This window comes from Mauremys reevesii, linkage group 3 (assembly GCF_016161935.1).
Source record: "Mauremys reevesii isolate NIE-2019 linkage group 3, ASM1616193v1, whole genome shotgun sequence".
Lineage (NCBI taxonomy): Eukaryota > Metazoa > Chordata > Testudines > Geoemydidae > Mauremys > Mauremys reevesii.
Window position 1 is genome coordinate 67,772,826 of NC_052625.1, and position 22,736 is coordinate 67,795,561.

At 40.1% G+C, this 22,736-nt stretch overlaps 1 protein-coding gene across 4 annotated transcripts in view; it reads right to left on the reverse strand.

The window, feature by feature from the left end:
* CRIM1 (cysteine rich transmembrane BMP regulator 1) overlaps nt 1–22,736 on the reverse strand; it is a 315,765-nt gene that overhangs the window by 132,651 nt on the left and 160,378 nt on the right. For all 4 annotated transcript variants that reach the window (XM_039532907.1, XM_039532908.1, XM_039532909.1 and 1 more), the window contains one exon: nt 6,329–6,511. In XM_039532907.1, coding sequence (XP_039388841.1) covers nt 6,329–6,511 — 183 coding nt within the window. The remainder of the gene's footprint in view (nt 1–6,328; nt 6,512–22,736) is intronic.

Here is a 22,736-nt window from a genome sequence, read left to right on the forward strand (position 1 = left end):
GCTACTATGCTGATGTATTTTGTCCGCAAACACAAAAAGGAAACATATGCATCTCTATTATAATTTTTTCAATTAGATATCAAAGCGAGCAGTAATTCTAGATTACAAAACAAACAATAACTCAAACTAGCACTACATTAGAGACACAGCCAACATTTTAATAGTTAACACTAGCAACTAATAACAGGAGCAAATCCCAAATATGTGCAGACATACACTTTCCTCTACCCTTAGGTTAAATTCCAGCCCACAGAAGATTAAGGCTGCAAAGTCAAGCAGTCAAAAGTTATTGAACATCAGATTTTTTTCGCTTTGTGTGAGTATTCATGATAAAATTGGATGCAACTTTGAGTGACATGATCACACAAGTACTTTTTTAAAGGACATCTGTTTCATTCAGTCACAAGATGGTAAATAAGCAAAATTCTTTAAAAGAAATAAGAATGTTCTCTTTTGGTCAAGGCATTGGACTGGAAACTCAGGACTGCTAAGCTCTTTCCATCATGCTGCCACAAAACCTTTTTATACAATCAAAATGCACGAACACAAAGAGGCAGAATTAAGGCTGCACAGACAAGCTTAATTCTTAACTTTTGAGGTGTTGTCTTTGCAACCATAATGTTCTTTAAACTTACCCGTGTTTTATGTAATTATTTCTTACCCCAAACCAATACAAGCCATACTCATTGGAAAAGAATAAGGAGAGATCTCTTCTCATAAAACTCTATCGGCTGGATTGTGATTAGCCTTTATACAAATGCAGAAGTAGAGCACCAAGAGGTCTCCCACAAGAAATGCATGTATAGAGCAAGCCTTGCATACTCGGGGACAGTATATTACACTCCTTGAAGGGGTGTAACAATCATCACACACCTTGCTTCCAGAGAAATTCTGGAAGAATTATGAGGCAGAAATCTTTCTGCAGCATCTGCAAGATTGGTAGGTGCCTGCATCACTACTTGTGAGCTTGAAAGTAAAGGAAAAGAGCATAGAGGATCCATCAAGAAACACAACTCAAATCATCAGGAAAATGTAAGCAGATAAAATAAGCAACCGTAACAAGAAAGGAAACATTAAGGAAAAGATAAAGTCCACAAAAAATCCCCAACACTCAGAAGGAAGAAGCAGGAAAAGAGGAGAGAGAAATACACGTAACGATGTGTGATGTCTGCACCAATTGAGGAAGAAAGTCTTTAATTTATGTCTTTCTAGCTTCTATTTAACATACACCACTTTGGAAATTCAAAAAGAAAAATATCAGAGGGGTAGCCGTGTTAGTCTGGATCTGTAAAAGCAGCAAAGAGTCCTGTGGCACCTTATAGACTAACAAACGTATTGGAGCATGAGCTTTCAGAGGCAGGTATAAATATACAAGCAAGTATCAGGCTAGAGATAATGAGGTTAGTTCAATCAGGGAGGATGAGGCCCTCTTCTAGCAGTTGAGGTGTGAACACCAAGGGAGGAGAAACTCCTTTTTTTGTAGTTGGCTAGCCATTCACAGTCTTTGTTTAATCCTGAGCTGATGGTGTCAAATTTGCAGATGAACTGAAGCTCAGCAGTTTCTCTTTGAAGTCTGGTCCTGAAGTTTTTTTGCTGCAGGATGGCTACCTTTAGATCTGCTATTGTGTGCCAGGGAGATTGAAGTGTTCTCCTTCAGGCTTTTGTATATTGCCATTCCTAATATCTGATTTGTGTCCATTTATCCTTTTCCGTAGAGAGTGTCCAGTTTGGCAGATGTACATAGCAGAGGGGCATTGCTGGCATATGATGGTGTATACTACATTGTGGACATGCAGGTAAATGAACCGGTGATGGTGTCGCTGGTGTAGATATGTGGGCAGAGTTGGCATCGAGGTTTGTTGCATGGGTTGGTTCCTGAGCTAGAGTTACTATGGTGCGGTGTGCAGTTACTGGTGAGAATATGCTTCAGGTTGGCGGGTTGTCTGTGGGCGAGGACTGGCCTGCCTCGGCCTGTGAAAGTGAGGGATCATTGTCCAGGATGGGTTGTAGATCACTGATGATGCGTTGGAGAGGTTTTAGCTGGGGACTGTATGTAATGGCCAGTTGAGTTCTGTTGGTTTCTTTCTTGGGCTTGTCTTGCAGTAGGAGGCTTCTGGGTACACGTCTGGCTCTGTTGATCTGTTTCCTTATTTCCTCGTGTGGGTATTGCAGTTTTGAGAATGCTTGGTGGAGATTTTGTAGGTGTTGGTCTCTGTCTGAAGGGTTGGAGCAGATGTGGTTGCACCTCAGTGCTTGGCTGTAGACAATGGATCATGTGGTGTGTCCGGGATGGAAGCTGGAGGCATAGCGGTCGGTGGGTTTTCGGTATAGGGTGGTGTTAACATGACCGTCACTTATTTGCACCATGGTGTCTAGGAAATGGACCTCTCGTGTAGATTGGTCCAGGCTGAGGTTGATGGTGGGGTGGAAGCTGTTGAAATCATGGTGGAATTTTTCCAGAGTCTCCTTCCCATGAGTCCAGATGATGAAGATGACATCAATGTAACATAGGTAGAGAAGGGTCGTGAGTGGATGAGAGCTGAGGAAGCGTTGTTCCTTAAGAAAAACGTTATCATACAAGCAACTGAGACAGCTAACTTTGATGTGTGTCATTTGGACAGAATTTGATTTATTAAGATAGGGGTTGTAAGAGGTTTTATACCCAATTGCAACAGAGTGCTGGAAATTAGCAACTGAACTAGCACTCTGGTCACTGTTTAAACAATTAGTCCCCCCAGACAGCCTGATTAAAGGAAGTTCCTGATTACCAGATCAGATTGGGGCCAGGTAAATTATGAGCTAATTAGCTCATAACAAGGAGACTGGATAAAAGAGCACCAGAAGGAAGTGCACAATGGAGGAGAATCAAGAGAGAAATGCTAGCAGGGTCTGATAAAGGGAGCTCTCTGTGTAGAGAGACTTTTTCCCACCTCTACCATCTGGGTAGAAAAGATAGTTATGCTGAATGTCTGTGTAAATAGTATGGCCGTATGAGTATGTAAAAGGTGGTGAGACGAAGCACTGTAAATAAACTACAGGGCGATATCTCCAAAAGGAAGATCAATGAACAATGTATGACAGCAAAGATGACAGGAGCAGGGCATGCCCTATCACACCAAGAGAAGTAGTAAAATTATAATCCCTTAGAGAGAGCCAACCATCTAACCTCACCCAAAAGAACACTGAGTCAAAAGGGATTTACAGAAGAAGGGAACAAGTAATTGGCTTGCCAGTTACCGAAAAGCCAGAGACCATACTTCCCTGACTTGAAGATATGAGAAGCCATACCAGAAAAGGAGGCATATAAGCAGCAAGCCAGACCAATGTCAGACAACCAGGCAAATGAAGCAAGAGCCTGACTGTTGTATCAGACAAGGCCAAATTAAAAAACAGCTGAGACTAAAAACCAGATCTGAGAGACGGGGTTCTGCTGACAACTGTCTAATCATTATCTATGGTATCCTGTCTACCAGGAACCAGCCACGCCAAGAGAATTCCATTTGAAGTATCTGATATCCTAACTCGCAACATCTGAGAGAAAATAAAAACTAATTCACTTGGCAGTCCCATTCGCAATGTCTCAGATGAGGAAAGGTAAAGCTGATTTTTTTTAAAAGCAGTCTAACGTAGTACTGAAGCATTTGTCAGAAAAACTAGCTGACAAGTGATGTAGTACCAACTTTTCAGTAAACATGAGAGATCATGGGCCACCTTCTTTGTGGTGTAACTATGGCAGAGAAATTGCCCCTATGTTTGAGTGTATGAGAGTCATTTAGACACAAGTGATCAAAATACCATACAATCTCCAGAAAGAGAGGTTTCCACATCATTAATCAAATATTGTTTAATTTCAATTGCCATATATATTATTTATGTTTATAAGATCTAATCCTGGAAATTTTAGGCACACAGGCAGTCCCACTGAAGCAAAAACCCCATCCACTTAAGGCACTGGTTCTCAGTCTTTCCAGACTACTATACCTGCTTCAGGAATCAGATGTGTCTTGCATACCCCAAGTTTCACCTAATTAAAAACTACTTGCTTACAAAAATCAGATACAAGTGTCACAGCACACTATTACTGAAAAATTGCTTACTCTCTCATTTTTATCTTATAATTATAAAATAAATCAATTGGAATATAAATACTGTACTTATATTTCAGCTATTTGATGCCTGAGCCCCGCCACCCAGGGCTGAAGCATGTAACTTCACTTCTTAGGGCCCCCTGTGGCACGTGTCCCCAGGAAACTGTCCTGCTTGCCACCCCCTAACGCTGGCCCTGAACTTGTGACTCCCCTAAACCTGTCCCACGAAGCCTGTCAGGGTCATGATCCCCAGGTTGAGAAACACCGAATAAGGCAAATACCTAGATGAGCTGACCTACCCCGACTGACCTCTGTACACCCCTGACTGAGAACCACTGAGTTAAGAGTTGACTAAGAAATACACACTCAGGTGAGCAACGGTTACATGACTGGATCCAGAGTTAACATTGAAAGAGTATATTGTCACCTGCCACATTCAGTACTCTCCAAGCTGTAGTTAAATACTTGACTATATCTTTAAATATCTGGAAAACCTGCAGTCAGTTAAATATTTCTTACAGCAGCAATATTTAACTTTTATAGCCCCTTTCTTCTATAGATCTTAATGTACCTTAGAAACTTTACTGAATTCATCCTTACACCACTAGTGTGATGTAGGAAACTGAAAAATCCATATTTACAGATGGAAAAATCAAGGCACAGAAAGTTTAAGGGACTTGCCCAATATCACACACTAATTTTGCAGCTGAGCTCAGAACAGAACCCAGATCTCAACTCTTAGGGCATGTCTATACTACTGCTTAAATCAATCTAACTTCTGCCACTCAGGAGTGTGAAAGAGACACCCCTCCCAAGCAACGCAAGTTACACAGATCTAATGCCGTTCACACTGGCGCTATGTTGGCAGGAGATGTTCTCCCGTTGGCACAGTGTATTCATCAGATGCAGCACAACTGCACCAGTGTAGCGCTTTTAGTGTAGACCTGCCCTTAGTCATATGCATGTGTATTAATAAATTACAAAATAAGAACATGTCACAAAAGACAATGACAATATACATTCACATCCTACAACCATGAAAAAACCCTCAAACAAACCCACCAATCAGAGCGGGACAAACCAAGGAGTCTCACAGCATGCTCTGATTTTCAATAAACATGAGTTTCTGTCAGATCAAAGGGAGAAAGCCATCTCCTTGTTAAAGGCCCTCCTCTGAGAATGCTCGGTCTCCAGCCTCCTCGTGTATAAATCTGTACACGGTTAAATTGAGCATTCTGGCTTATCTCACTTGCTCACAAGTGATCTGAAAGAAACACAAGACCTAAACCCTAAAGGACTTTACAGGCCCAAACCAATACATATTGAATATACTGAACACTTTAATTAAGGAGCATCTGCTCAAGCTAGGCAATTCAGAACTCATCTGGATCAACTCCTCTAAAAGCATAATGGAAAAGGAACAAGGTTGGGGCAACCCCCCCCACCCAATAACTCAAAGAACTCTCTCTCTGCTTCCTAATCTCAACAAACTCAAGTTTTGGCAGCTTCAACCACCTAAGAGTGGTAGCCATCTTTGGAGACATGGCTGGCAAAGGGTGCGTCAAATATTTTCTTGTCCCAATGTTCGTGCAAGCCAGAGGTTAATGTGAGACTTCCTATATAATTCTTTTTTAGGCCAATGAGACTGTCACCCAAAGTGACAGAGATCACAGCAGCATGGCATGCAAAGAAGGCTGTCAAGAGGAGAGAGTGAGAGAACAGCCCACTCTCAGACTGGGTTAGACTGTTACCACGAGCATTCTATATGCTTTCCCAGTTTGGAAATAAACTGCCATAAATGCAAAGCAGAGAAATCCATGTCATGCTCGACGGGAGGCAGAAGGAAGTCTTTATTTATTTTTTTTGGCATGGTGTTAATTAATGGGAGACTTCTGCAACAGAGCACTCCATCTACCTGTGTGGATACGGAATCAAGGAGCAGCGTCCGCAATACAAGGACTTCAGGAGGAATTAGGACATTTTTAATTATTATGGTTGTGTTTGTACCCGGCATGAGATGCTGTGGCTGGAGTGGAAACAATGGTAGCCCTGCATCAAACCCAGCAGCCAGCAACTGTAGAAGATAATTTGGATAAAAAACCACTATCTATCTATTGCCAAGACTTTAGAAGAACGACAAAATGCAACAATGCACATTGGCTCTGAGTGCTCATCACCACTCAAAAAAAGACAAATAAAAGAGAGCAGCTGTAATAAGTGACTATTAAGAAAGAAATTACCTTCACAGACTGGACAGCACTCTCCTTCTGGCACGTAGTACCTGTCACAGTGCAGCTCGCCACACTGGGCTGAGAAACAAATCGAGACACCACCTTGACATCGACAGAAACGACAGGCATCCATTCGAAACATGTCTCCATCATAATACTCCACACTGTTAAATATGCAAGCTGGTTTCACTTCTGAAAGTAGTAAAAAGAAAAAAAAAAGTGGATTTTGTAGTTTTAAATAATTTTATAAACACAACCAAAGAAGAATTCTCTCCCGTAAGAATATCTGCCCCTAGCAAAAATACCAAAAATCCCTGGTGAAATGCTGTGCTAAAAAAAGGAAATTACTATCTTAAAGTAATTTAAAAATGTGAATTCCAAATATGGCCACCCATTTATTCTTATTTTTATTACTTTACAATGAAAAAGCACCCAACTTAAAGGTTTTGAAGCTCTTGAGAATCCTTTTAAAAAACATATGCCCAACAATTATCCAAAGACCACAATTACCAGCAACTACATTTAATTTAACCTTGCCTCCAGCAGAATCTCCACTAGAACCAATGACACGACTACCCATCACCCAGCTCATTATAGGCAAGGGAAAAAAGATGAGCTCTGCAGCCCACTCTGAAGGTTAACAAACTCATGCTGCTAGTGACACAAAGTGATACAGAGACAGTGAGAGAAATTAATGTCTTTTTTAAACAAAGCTTCCTCCCACCCAAAGCAATTATTTTTCCCTAGAGTTTGTGATCTTTCAAATACATAAAATATTTGAGGGTTTGTTTCTTCAATGGGAAGACAGTTAAATACTATTCAAAAATATTCCCAGGGCAGCGAGATTATTTATAAATAAAAATCTGCTCCTTTATTATTCAAGCATTGACTAGAATTAAAATTTACTTATCCCTCTACAATGGTGTTGATCAGTTCTTTCTAGTCTTGCTTAGTTACAAGTTATCAGTACTACCACCTCTCGTGATTTTATCACAACCCTGCTTATGAAAACATGAAAGGCTGCCAACTGACAAATTTTCCTTTATTTAAAATGACCACCATTTCCCATTACTGTCAACAAGTCGGCTGTTTTTTCCTTGCAGTCTATCTGCACATGGAAGTGAGGCTGCACATAATAAAGTTGGCTGCCACCCTCCCACAATTTTCAATGAGACTGACGCCATGCTCACAGCCAAAGTTGCTGCCACTTTACGGTTCAGGGGCTGGACAGGACACAGGCCTGTGTCAAGTAGCAGGGACACTATGAACAGTGGGTTGGGAGAGTGAGGGGGAGCAGGAGGGAGCTTTAGAGGTTGCAGGGAGGCTGAGGGGTCCAAGGATAGTGATGGGATGGGAGATAGAGGGGATAAAATGACAGTTCTTCCAATTGGGGAGAGGCACGTGGTAGGCAAGGGCCATCTCTCTGAGCAGCCAGGGGAAGGCAGTGCTATTGGACCTTAGTTCACAATGCCTGATCCATAATATTATTTAATTTTAGATACCATTTAGAAGTTTCAGTTACAGCTGTATAAGCTGCAACGTTCCTTTCCATCACAGACCCACCTACAGTTAGTTTCTCACTATTACTTGCAGCCTAAATTTACAGGTGGATGGATATAAAAATACAAATTAACCAACAACTTCTAAAAACTTTGCTAAAATATAGTTTTTCTGTAAAACAAATGTCAAACAAAATGTGTGACTGTATGGTGTAATACCACAATATGAATGGTGATGATTTGAAATGATCCACTAACTCATGAATAATACTGTGATCCCAAAGTCATATTAACAAAACCACTACACCACTTTACATTAGCACATATTCTGTATATGCCATATATGTTACAGTAGAACTTTTAAATTAACATTTTAGAGAGTTTTTAAAAACTGGGACTATTTCATGAAGAGGGTGAATATCTAGCAACCACTATCACCTCATTCTCAGTTGAAGGCATATGTCTTTAGCTCATCAAACTGGTCCACAGTCTTGGGGTCCTTCAGGATTCCTTATGTCTTCTGGATACACCACACACACACTCTTCTATCTACAATTTTCCCATTTTACCATACATGATCCAGGTTAGGATGATGCACAGCTTCATAACCTACAAGATGGACTATTTCAACTTAACATACATAAAGCACTAGCAGACGAAAGCCCATACTATCACATGGGTGTAGCATTTGGGCCAAGTAATCCATAATCTCTAGTCTCTCCCTCATCCAACCAATAAAACTGTTGCATGCAACTTCGCTGTACAGTAATGGTGGCAATTCATTGAGTTACCTCTGATATAACAATGGTTTGGAGCTCTTGGGATGGCAAATATACATGACTTACTGTAGCTATACACTGCATGGGTGTAATTTGCAAAGTCAAAATAGCTGTGAACTTAAAACAATGGATAACAGATCATGAATCCCAGTGATCCTTGAACCTCGTGATATTCTAAACAAACAAAAAAAAAGGTCTCAACCATGCTTGCAGCTGTTTCCATCGCTTCACATTGCAGCCTAGAATTTCTGAGTCAGTGACATACAGACAGGTGACAATCCTGGAATCTTAAATAGGTGATCACGTCAAGTTTTAAAAGAGCTTCAGTTAGTCCAGAATACAACAAGTCCACCTCCTTAACCACCAAGATCACATCACCGCAGCTTTGTTCACAAGACTGCCCCCTGGGACCAATTGAAGGTAAGTTTTGGCCTATCTTTTGTGTGTATGTGTGCACACATGTGTATCATACAATTAAATTAAAATTAAAATTTAGAATTAGCAGATTTTTGTAGAAAGCAGTAAAATTAATGAAACATCTTAAATTGTGAGGTTAGAGATTTTTCCCCCTTCATTTGCCTCTAATATTAAGACAAGTTTTCTTTAAGATTTTACTGCATGTCAGTGACATTTTAAAACATCCCCAACTCAGGTGTTTATGTTCAGCTCCAGTCTCAAGGCATGTGGTAGGACTGCTACTGTGAAACTTGGAGGTTGAAGCAGGCTCTCTCAACAATTCTGATGTTTAGTTTATATAGGTCTGTTTCTCTGTCTTTAAGGCATATTATAAAAAACAGAGAAAGGGAGAGACCAGAAGAGGAAATACCATAAGAGCTATTGTGTCCGGGAAACTAGCTATGACCTCATTAGAAAGCAATTCACAAACATTTGTGAAATATTACCATTGTATGTACTCTGAGCTGCTAGTTTAAAAGTTTCTTGAAAAGGAGAAAGTGCTAATAATAAAAAAGGTCTTTAATCCATTTGTTCATTATTTCATTGTTTCTGAGTGTAGCTAACCAGACAGTCTGTAAATTCTTCAAAGAGAAGCCCTTAATCTATGCCTGACTAGGACAGCAGACACGGCAAAGAGTCCTGCAGCACCTTATAGAATTAACAGACATATTGGAGCATGATCTTTTGTGGGTGAATACCCACTTCATCGGATGCATGCTCCAATATGTCTGTTAGTCTATAAGGTGCCACAGGACTCTTTGCCGCTTTTACAGATCCAGACTAACACGGCTACCCCTATGATGCTAGGACAGCAGAGAAATTCCCTGTCAAGAATGTCTAATTACTGTTAAAAGGCAAGGAGTTCCACAGGTAGACAGAGTTGTGTGAAGAAGTTCTTTCTAATCTTAGTTTTAAACATACTTCCTATTATTTCACCCCTATTTCTTTGGGTGGTCCCTGGTTTTTGTATTATGTGAAAGGGTAAACAACACTTCCTAATTCACTGTCTCCACCATTCATGATTTTCTAGATGTAGATCATATCCCCCCTTAGTCACCTCTTTTCCAGGCTGAACAGTCCCAGTCTTTTTAATCTCTCTTCATATGGAGGCTGTTCCATACCCCTAATAATTTTTGCTGCCCTTCTCTGTACTTTTCCAGTTCTAATACATCTTTTTTGAGATGGGGCAACCAGAACTGCACGCAGTATTCAAGCTGTGGCCTACCATGGATTTATATAGTGGCTTTATCATATTTCCTGTCTTACGATCTAGCCCTTTCCTAATGGTTCTTAACATTGTTAGCGTTTTTGACTGCCAGTGCACACGGAGCAGATGTTTTCAGAGAACTAATCACAATGACTCCAAGATCTTTCTTGAGTTGTAACAGCTAATTTAGACCCTATCATTTTGTACATATAGGTGGGATTATGTTTTCCACTATGCATTACTTTGCACTTATCAATACTGAATTTCATGTGCCTTTTTGTTGCCCAGTCACCCAGTCTTGTGAGATCCCTTTGTAACTCGCTGAAGTCATCTTTGGAGTTAACAATCTTGAGTAATTTTGAATTGTGTGCAAATTTTGCCACCTCACTGTTCACCCCCTTTTCCAGATCATTTATGAATATGTTGCACAGCACAGGTCCCAGAACAGATCCTTGAAGGACCCTGCTATTTACCTCTCTCCGTTGTGAAAAGTGACCATTGATCCCTATCATTAATAGAGTGTACTTGAACTTTCAGAAAGCCTTTTTTAAAACCAGCACTATATTAGCCATCCTCCAGTCGTCTGCAACAGAGGCTGATTTAAGCAAAAGGTTACATATCACAGTAGTTCTGCAATTTCATATTTGGGTTTCTTCAGTATTCTTGGGTGAATATCATCTGGTCCTGATAACTTCTTGTTTAATTTATCAATGTGTTCCAAAACCTCCTCTAATGACACCTCAATCTGGGACAGTTACTCAGATATTTCACCTAAAAAAAATAGCTCAGGTGTGTGAATCTCCATGACATCCTCTACAGTGAAAACTGATGCAAATTCATTTAGCTTCTCCACAACAGCCTTGTATTCCCTGAGTGCTTCTTTAACAGATTGATAGTCGAGGGGCCTCAATGATTGGCAGACTTCCTCCTCCTGATAGACTTACAAAAACTAACAGCAACATTTTTTTTTAGTCTTCTGCAGGTTGCTCTTTAAATTCTTCTTTACCCTGCCTCCTCATATTTATACACTTGAGTTCCTGGTATTTATGCCCCTTTCTATATTTTCGTCTCTAGAATTTGCCTTTCAGTTTTTTAAGGATGTCTTTTTGTCTCCAACTGACTCTTATTCTATTGTTTAGCCATGGTATGTGTGTGTGTGGGGGGGGGAGTTGGTCCCATCACTGGGTGGTTTTTTTTGTTATTAGGGGTTTATACTTAGTTTGAGCCTGTACTATGGTGCATTTAAATAGCTTCCATGAAGCTTGCAGTTATTCACTCATGACTATTCCTTTTAATTTTCATTTAACTAGCTCTCTCATTGTGTGTACTTTACCTTTTTGAATTAAATGCTATTGTGGTGGGTTCCTAGGTATTTCCCCCCCACCACCATGAGGATGTTAAATGTAATTACATTAGGGGTGCTATTACTGAGTGGTTCAGCTATATTGACCTTGTGGAACGGATCCTGTGCTCCACGTAGGACTAAATCAAGAATTGCCTCTCCCCTTGTGAATAGCAGGACTTGCTGCTCCAACAAGCAGTCATTTATTTCTATAAATTTTATCTCTGCATGTACTCAGTCAATATGAGGATAATTAACAACCCCCATTATAATTGGGTATTCTGTTATATAGTCTCTCTAATCTTCCTGAGCATTTCACAATACCATCACCATCCCAATCAGGTAGTCGGCAATTTATTCCTAGTACTATATTCTTATTATTCGAGCATGGAATTTCTTTTCTGGAGATTCTGTAGTACAGTTTGATGGCAGTTAAAGTCATGTTTGCAGGTAACAGCACCTAGATATAGGTGCTGAGGAAGGGGGATTTTTTCCTCTCTCTTTTTAATAATATAGGGAAGGCCAAAACATGCTTATATTGGGAGGCAAGGAACCTGATTAGATTGAGATACTGAGAAGGGTAAAGTGGGGTGGGGAGGTGAGAGAAAAGTTGTGGGAGATAAAGCAAGAGGGGATGGCATCACTTGGGCAGGAGGTGGAGAACAGCAAGAAGGAATAGCGAGTAGGGCGTAAAGGAAAAGGAGAAAGTGGAGGAAGGTGGTCATATCAAACCTTGCTGGGTTTTTTGCTTTGAAGAAATCAGCAAGATGCTATGCAGCAAGGGAGTAGGGGACAGGAAGGTGGGGGTGGGGGGCTTGAGAAGGGAATCAAAGTAGTAAAGAGTTAGCTGGGTTTGTGAGTGTAGGACTTGAAAAGGGAGTAGAAGTAGTGCTGTTTGGCTGAGAATTAAAGAAGGAAAGAGTTCAGTGGTACTGGAGAAAGTGAGCAAAGTCACTGGACTTCTGCCAGAAACACTCAGCATCACAGTAAAAAGAGTACAGAAAATGGATGTTGGGAATAAGCCAGGAGTGGGGACTGGATGGATGGACCTTGTGATAGAAAGCTAAAGGGTGAGTAGTGGAGATGATCAACAGCTGAGTTGAGGGAGGAGAAAGAAGTGGGAAAAGGAGAGAGACGGCTCAGAGCAGAAGATAATCTGTGGATGCTGACAGTTTGAAAGTCATGGAAGGAACAAGTGGCAGAGTGAAGAAGAGGGGGCCAGAGAGCAAAGTTGAAGGAGATGAAGTGGTGGTCAAAAGGAAGTCAGTGACTGAAAGATAAAAGAGGAAGCAGCACTTGGTGAAGACAAAATCCAATGACCAACCATTTTAGGAAGTGGGAGGTTTGATCCATATTTGCAGGTGAGAGCAAGAAGGCAGGAAGCTAGGGGATAAGATGGGATATCAGTATAGAAAGAAAAATCATCAGGGGAAGGATAGCTCAGTGATTTGAGCACTGGTCTGCTAAATCCAGGGTTGTGAGTTCAATCCTCGAGGGGGCCATTTAGGGATTTGGGGCAAAAATCTGTCTGGGGATTGGTCCTGCTTTGAGCAGGGAGTTGGACTAGATGACCTCCTGAGGCCCCCTCCAACACTGATAGTCTATGATTCTATGATTGCAATGTAAGGAAGACAGTGCTCCAAAAGGTGAAGTCAGAGAGGCAGGTGGACAAGGGAAGAGTCAAGTGGTTAACAGATAACATGGAAGGAGAGAAGAAGAGGAAAAGTCAGATGAGGTATTGTTCAAAGAAAGAATAAGCAGAAGAAGAGGGATGGACTAGAAGTGACAAGAGCAGGAGAAAAAAAGCCTACTGCCTTCACTATGATCTTTGAACTAACTCCAGAGCAGGGTAAGTGGGAGAAGGCAAGACCACTGCACAAGAGAGAATGATGGCAGCAACAGTGTAAGAGGGGGAAACCCAGGCCTCTCAGAGACTAAGATGGAGAGGGTGGGAGATGAAATGATCATGTTTTTCTCACTTTTTCCAAAGAAAATAGCTGGAACAGGGATTCCAGATGGAACAGGATTTAGGGAGGAGGCAGGTATGATATTAGGGAGGGGATTCCCTTTATAACTGAGCTCCTTCTTTAATCCCTCTTTTGTGGTATTTTCTCAATTGAGGGAATGTGCAAAGTTAGATGGTGTGAATAACTATCTGGATGAATTTTGGACTGACACCATGGGTGTCAGTGGGCATCTCTGCATTGATTTTATAAGGGGTTAGATCAGGCCCTGAAAGAGAAATGAGCTCTTGTGAATCTCCTACTATAGGCAGAATTGATTTAGAAGCCAGAGCCACCCAGTGGAAAGGAAAAACCCTGGGTATGAAAAGTGTTTGTAATTTTCTTTAGTAGAATGACTGCAAAGAAGATTTTGAATTGCCTTTTGAACCCTGGTTGCCTTTTTTTCATTTAACTTAGCAGACTATCTGCAGGAAGTTCTTTTTTCCTTCAATTATTTGTACCGCATGCTTCTGGGTTTATTTGTTCCCTACTTGGCCTTGCCTTACCTAACCTACTGCAGTTGTTTTCTATGATATGAGTATCGCTCCATATTAGGAGCAACTGTATTCCACATTAATTAAACATTCATACAAATGATCCATGTCAGTCATTACTTTGTTTTGAGCAGTAGGCTGCACCAGCCCACAATGAGATCTGAATTACTGAGATTTCTCAAGCTATCCTTAGCTGGTGGCTGTCTTTGATTAGGGCCATGGAAAAGATTAGAGATGCATTTAGTTTGCAATCCATATCCTCACTAGGCAGTCATTTTGCACAGTAACTCTAGCTATACAAGAAGTTTCAGTGTCTGTTTATAGACAAGTTTTGGCACTTTCTGTAGCAGTATCGATGGGCTCCCAGCCAGCCAGAAGGGAAGTGAAACTCAAGACAGTTGTCTGTTGATAAAATGATTAAAGGTTACACGATTCCAACAACCTCCAATGACAGAATTCCTTTACTATGCAGCAGGGTAGCTGACACACTCCTGGAAGAAATTGCTACAATTAATAGGAACCTTAATTAAAATGAAAAGAAAGAAAGCTGATTAACTTAAAATTAGAGCTGTTGATTAACTGCAGTTAACTCACGTGATCAACTCAAAAAATTAACTGTGTTTAATCACACTGTTAAATAGAACAACAATTGAAATTAAATATTTTTAATGTTTTTCTACATTTTCAAATATATTGATTTCAATTACACCACAGAATACAAAATGTACAGTGCTTACTTTATATTATTTTTATTACAAATATTTGCACTGTAAAAATAAGCAAAAGAAATAGTATTTTTCAATTCACCTCATACAAGTACTGTAGTGCAATCTCTACCATGAAAGTGTAACTTACAAATGTAGATTTTTTTATGTTACATAACCACACTAAAAAACAAAAGTGTAAAACTTTAGAGCCTAGAAGTCCACTCAGTCCTACTTCTCTTTCAACCAATTGCTAAGACAAACAAGTTTGTTTACATTTACAGGAGATACTGCTGCCTGCTTCTTATTTACAATGTCACCTGAAAGTTAGAACAGGCATTCACATGGCAATTTTGTGGTCGGCATTTCAAGGTATTTACGTGTCAGATATGCTAAACATTCATATGCCCCTTCATGCTTCAGCCACCATTCCAGAGGACATGCTTCCATGCTGATGATGTTCATTAATTCAATTTGTGACTGAACTCCTTGGGGGAGAACTGTATGTTCCCTGCTCTGTTTTACCTGCATTCTGCCATATATTTCATGTTATAGCAGTCTCGGATTATGACCCAGCATATTGGATTTACAAACACTGTCACTGCAGATTTGACAAAATGCAAAGGAGGTATTAATGTGAGATTTCTAAAAATAGCTACAGCACTCAACCCAAGGTTTAAGAATCTGAAGTGCCATTCAAAATCTGAGAGGGACAAGGTATGGAGCATGCTTTCAGAAGTCTTAAAAGAGCAACACACAGATGCGGAAACTACAGAACCTGAACCACTAAAAAGGAAAATCAACCGTCTGCTGGTTTCATCTGACTCAGATGATCGAAATGAACATGCATATGTCCGCTCTGCTTTGGATCATTATCGAGCAAAACCCGTCATCAGCATGGATGTATATCCTTTGGAATGGTAGTTGAAGCATGAAGGGACATATGAATTTTTAGCACATCTGGCACGTAAATATCTTGTGATACACTTTCACGATAGATATTGCACTACAGTACTTGTATAAGGTGAACTGAAAAATACTGTTTCTTTTGTTTATCATTTTTACAGTGCAAATATTTGTAACCAAAATAATATAAAGTGAGCACTGTACATTTTGTATTCTGTGGTGTAACTGAAATCAATATATTTGAAAATGTAGAAAACATCCAAAATATTTACATAAATGGTACTCAATTATTGTTTAATAGTTTGATTAATCATGCTTAATTTTTTAATCGTGCAATTAATCACGATTTTTTAATTGCTTGACAGCCCTACTTAAAATTGTATGTTGGTATCAACAATACTACTGAGAAGCATACTGTGTGTTTTGTATTTACAACTACTCTGCTATTCAGTGAGTGAAGAAACATGAATGTGATATATGCTTGGGGCATTAGCCCTTAGCAATTTTAAATATCATAATACTACTATATGTTTTAGTTGACTTGCAAGCATAAACACAAATAAAAAGCTATGTGGAATACAGATTACTGCGTTATCACTGCTGGTCATACTGTATACTCCCTATGATGACAATTGTTGAAGCTACCTGTAAGTCATTTAGTTCTGTATCTGCTAAAGATTTCTTCACAAAAATGAAACAGAGGTTTGGACTAAAACAAAACTGTAATTTACAGATGCAATATTACTGTTACTGCTAATAAAAATGTATTAAGTGCCATAAATGTATGGTGCATTACACAGCTATTAAAGAAACAGCCCCTAACCTATCCTCAGGCATTTACCGTGTAAACAGAGTCAAAAATGCAGGATTATGGGGAAAATAGAATCTGTCAAAGGGAACGAAAGAGAGGAAGGGGAACTTAAAACAGTTTATGGCATTAAGAGTTGGTGTTCTACCATTTACATATAGTATTTTATAAGAAAATGGCATCTTCCCCTCTTTACTTCTTGTTTTGCACACTGCCAAGTTGGTATTAGGGGAAGCCCATGCCATCACTCTAGAGTCCCTAACTTAATATCCTGGTCTCTGCATATTCCAAATATTGCTTTACTACACCTTTTTCAATAACAGAAGGCTTTATACAGTGATCACTGTGAAAGTATTTACAGTTTTGCCTCTTGCCTAATTAATGGTACCATGGTATTCACACCATTCCTTACACTTAGAAAAGAGTAAGTTAATTATTTACATTTTAATGGACTTTAATAACTATTTTAATGGAAACCACTGTAGTTAGACTTGGAGACTTAGAATTCACCTGCACTACATGGTGAATTCTATCTAACACCACTAAACACTAGTAAAAACAAAAATGCAACCAAAAAAACCAACATAAAATCACTCTGTTCTAGAAGGGCATGTGGAATTTTAAGGCCACTGGACTATAGAATTGCAACGAATTATAATTCCAGTTTTCACTATGCTAGTAACATTCTCAAAAGTTCTCATTTCAGGCTGCGACTTCCCACGTGTTGTTTCAGCCTATAAGTGAGTATTTTCTGAAAGTCTGAGCAAAATCCTTTTTTTTTTGTTTATGTTTGCCATATATACACATACCATTTCCCATTTAAAAATATGTTTATATATAGAAAGACACACATATACATATTATGAACACAAGCATACATTAGTATAATTAACACATGAAAATTCCATTTAGTGATGTTAAGATTGCATCAGGACACACCTTATCCACCCAAAACATAAAGAGCTCAGAAATAAGACCTCCACAATGCCTACAATACCATTGATTAATGCACTCCAACACTCCATAATGTTTTCTTCTGTCTATAACATACCAAAAAGCAATAAATATCTCAACTTCATCAAACTTGCAGTCTAGTGTAAAACTTTCAGAGTAACCTCACGTGCTTTTATATCAATTATAGCAACAGATCAGCACATTAGATTGTCACACATTCTGTTTTAACATTGCAGAGATCACTGTTAAAAGTTTTCCCTTTATGTTTAATAAAAAATAGAAAAAGCAAAACTTAATGGAAGTGTTGAGTTCGAGCTAAGCTCATAAAACCATTAGAGCTCTATCTGTACCAGATGAGGTATACCAGCGCAACTGGGCAATTCTGTTTTGTGGGCTGAAGTTAGGCAAGGAGAGTTTGGTTTTGGAGACAGACTTTTAATAATACACATTTTTACAACACTCAAGAACTAAGGAAAAACAAACAACGAGGATGTTCAACAAGGTAGCAATAGCAGATGGAAGTGATGGCATCAGGGGACAGAGCAGAGTGTGTTCAAGGATATGGGACACTTCATCCTTGATGCAGTATGCAATGTACAGAGGGCTGCATGCAGCGAGGAGGTGAGATGTGCTCTGGACAAAGAGACTATAACACTCAGGAAGAGCCATAAGCAGATAGTATTGGGCCAGCATGACTGTCTAAATTGCAATCCAAGGTTAACTGTACTGGATATATAAATACACCTCTACCCCGATATAACAGTGTCCTCAGGAGCCAAAAATCTTACCGCGTTATAGGTGAGCCCACATTATATCGAACTTGCTTTGATCCACCGGAGTGCGCAGCCCCACTCCCCCAGAGCACTGCTTTACCGCGTTATAGCCTAATTCATGTTATATCGGATTGTGTTATATCAGGGTGGAGGTGTAATAGTGAATGATTTACCTATTGTATATTATAGATAATAAATCTTGCCAGCCAGTAGTTCTGGCTGAGAAAAATAAAGCAGCCATTATGGTCAGAAAACAACAGAACACTTGAAAATACTTTTCCTAACAATGGAATATTTATTCAGTTGTCACCAAATAGGGTGAGGGGTTTTTGGAAAGTTGACAATACACTGAAAAATTCTGAAGGGAGCAAGAATATCATTATATGCTCACTACACTCCAAAGTCCAAATAGGGAAACGTACTGTCAATGTTAACTATATGAAGCTGTTTAGTGTGAGTACTTGCAAAGTTTAGCATGCTAATTAAAACTCAATACCTGACTTCACAAACTCTGTATGGAGTAGCTAGGAGAGGGTCTTTCGATCTGGAAATGGAGGTGGGGATGACAATGTACTGCTGGCAGGAGCAACATAATTGTTGATTTATAATCTTGCTCAGTCAATAGATTGCAAATTTAAGATTAGGTCTGGCTAGCTAAATTGTTACTCTCTATTAATCATGTTTTATCCTACTTAACTTTTATTTACTTTTGATTTTCTCTATTTTCTGGATCAAATAAATCTTGCTTTAAGTTAAATTGCAATTTGTGGCCATTAGATTTGGGAACTTACTCTCTTTTTGGAGAACTCCAAAGGAAATAAAAACCTCTCTCTTCCCTTCCCCCTCAAGTTACCATTTAAGGCAGAGAAAGTGCATATATATCCTTCCTCTGTTGTTCTAGAATTGTCATTCTGAAAAATCCCAGCTGATTTTCATAGTTTTTGAAAGAATAATAGTTCAACCAAAGTCTCTCTCACAGACTGACACTTTAATGGACGCAGACACTGCTGTATCATGCTACTACATGCTTCCCCTCCCAAATCTTAGGCTTTGGACAATAAACTGGGGGATATATTTTTGTCTTTTGTACATTCTTCCTTAAAATAACTCTCCCACAAGCATGCCACTGCCATCTCCTTGCTTCAAGATTTTTGTAAAGAGCAGGGGTGCAATGCTTTATCCTGGAATGCTTTGCTTTTTGGTAGCTTTATGCACATTATTATCTTTGAGCCCTCTAATTCCATCTGCTCTGCACAGGAATTTTTAGCCCTACCGGGTAAATTCCACTGAATAATACTGAGCCCTGGTGAAGACAACATACTTTTCATGCAGGATAAATGGAATGTTACAGATCCACAATGGTATGTCTGCTAATTTTATAGGCACTCTAACTCAAATAAACCTGTGTGAATCTCAACATTTGAGTTATAAAATTATAATATTACATTAAATATGCAACATTGTTAAAGCCATATATCTTGGATAAAATACAGGCCAGGATTTTCAAAAGTAACAAGTGCTTTTGAATACCCAACTGAGAACAGGCCTAATTATGAAAAGTGCCGAACATTCAGCCTCTGAGAATCAAACTGTTTTAAAGTATCACAAGATTGAGCACATAAAAACTGAGGCACCCCAAATCACTAGTCCCTTTTGAAATTCTTGGCAATAGGCTCCAGTCCTGCTAACTTACACACACAGTGTTTAAATAATAAAGATTTGACTATTTCAGAGAAAAGTAAACAACACCTGAATGATGATGATTATGAGAACTGAGGCTATAATTTATTTATAAAGCACCCCTGAACTAAGGTGTTCCCATATTACATACCTAAAAATGTCACTAACACAGAATTACAGTTGTCCAGTGGCAGCTTATGCCATTCCAGAATGTAGAGAGTGGCTAAACGTACACATCTGAAAACCAGGAAATACAAAGTTAAGGTACATAACACACCCCTACATCTCAACCTTTGCTCTGCCTTCTATGAGAGATGCCCCAGCATGCCAACACCACAAATCTATGACTCTACCCTGACAGATACTACAAAAACACACCAGGAACTGAGTACATGCTCACCAATCATTATCAGATTTCTGCCAAAGACAGGGCTCAAACTCACAGTGACAGGCACATCTCATGTTCAACTAGGGTTGCCAGCCCACCTGGTTTTGCTGGGAGTCTCCCGGAATCGGGCTCTATCTCCCGGAGGCTACTGAAGCCAAACCGGGAGATTTTAGGCCTCTAAAAGTCTGGCAGCGCAGCAGGGCTAAGGCAGGCTCCCTGCTTGCCCTGGCCCCATGCCACTCCTCCTCCACAGCTCCCATTGGCCACAGGGACATGCCAGCCACTTCCAGGAGCGATGCCAGGGCAGGCAGGGAGCCTGCCTTAGCCCCACTGCACCACCGCCCAGGAGCCGCCCGAAGTAAGCGCCGCCTGGTCATAGCCCACATCCTTCATCTCCTCCCACACCCCAACCCCCTGCCCCAGCTTTGAGCCCCCCCACACCCAAACTCCCTTCCAGATCCCACACCCTCTCCCGCTCCCCAACCCCCTGCCCTAGCCTAGTGAAAGTGAGTGAGGGTGGGGGAGAGTGAGTGACTGAGGGAAGGGGGATGGAGTGAGCGGGGCAGGGCCTCAAAGAAGGGGTGGGGCAAGGGTGTTAGGGTTGTCAACTGTCTAATCACACAAACCCAAGGTTCAACTGCCACAGCAGTGTCCCCTTGAGACAGCCAGTCACTGAGAGAACAGGCTGCCTGGAATCCCTCTTGCTTCCAAAGAGCCCCAATCCTGCTACACATGAACATTTATTCTCTCTAGCTGCAGCTACTGACAGTAAGATCCTAACTTACACTGTAACAACTTCTCTAATTTAAACCCCATAAAGGGGCAGTAGGTGCAATCCACTATCTCAGATAAATCCTTAACAACTGACATCAGTTTGGGGTGGATCAGAGTCGTAGTCTAAGCTCCAGATGTGGACTAGAAAAATTAGTCAATTTTGTACAATGCATTTAATAAGGTTGTATCTTTGGAAGCCCTTGCTCAAATGTCCCCAAATTTGTACCATGAAAACTACCCAGAACCCTCATGAGGTACAACCATTTCAAGACAATCTGAGTAAACAAACAGATTATAAGCTTTCGTGGGTGAATACCTGCCTCTGGAAATATCCACTACATGCATCTGACGAAGTGGGTATTCACCCACGAAAGCTCATGCTCCAATACGTCTGTTAGTCTATAAGGTGCCACAGGACTCTTTGCTACTCTTACAGATCCAGACTAACACAGCTATCCCTCTGATACTTGATACAGATTATAGAGCATTTAAGAGTTCAATTTTAAATAAAAAGCAATATTCAACCTTAAGTACAGTGGACCTGGTGCTCCACTATAATACACTGGGAACTAGGAGAGGGAATATTTTTCATGTTTTTTTTAAACTTATGAAGTTATTTTTGTCTAGAATTCCCAGCGTGTCCTGTTTTTACTATGTCTACTTCGTAGATTATAAACTCTTCAAGGCAGACGGTCTTTGATTTGGGTCTGTTATACAGCACCAAGCACTTTCAGTGTTAAATAAACAAAATGCTAGCCTAATCAAACTTCCAGGAGGCAAAAAATGCCTTCCTAGATCTAGAGTAGCTAAGAATCTGTTCCATTTCCTCTCGCCACAGACAAAGTCACTGCAATCCATGCTTCTGTCACCTCCAGGCTACTGTAATATACATTATCTATGGCTTATCCAAAAGACCATCAAGAAATTAAGGTTGGTAGAACATGCAGCAGCCTACCTGCTAAGCAGGGAAGACAAGATCATATCACTCTATTGCTTTGTACTCTGAAATCTTTGTCAGTAATTCTAGGGCATATTCAAGGTCCTCATTTACAAAGCCTTGAACATAATGGAACCAATATATCTCCAGCATTTGATACTCAATCTTCAGAACCTTTGAGGAAGTTGAAATTGGTGGAGGTCACTCGGGTTGACAGAGCTCAGTTATACCTTGGAAAGGCCAAGCCACAGCATTCTTGGTGAATGATCCAGGGCAGGGGAACTTTCTACTGACATACACCTCTACCCCAATATAACGTGACCAGATATAACACGAATTTGAATATAATGTGGTAAAGCAGTGCTCCGAGGGGGCAGGGCTGCACACTTCAGCGGATCAAAGCAAGTTTGATATAACACAGTTTCACCTATAACACGGTAAGATTTTTTGACTCCTGAGGACAGCGTTATATCAGGGTAGAGGTGTATCAGCTTGAGCTTGACTCTTACCACCTTCAAAGAATGAGTTCTGATCACTTAAGTAAAAGGCTTTGAGGAGGGAGAAGAGTCCTATTCCACTGAGATTATTCTTTGTATAACAGATGCTGAATTATCTTAATCACTACAGTACAGCATTTTAGAAAGCATCCTATAATATGCTCCCAATTAGTATACCAATTTTACACAGAACATTTACTGACCTCTACATATAAC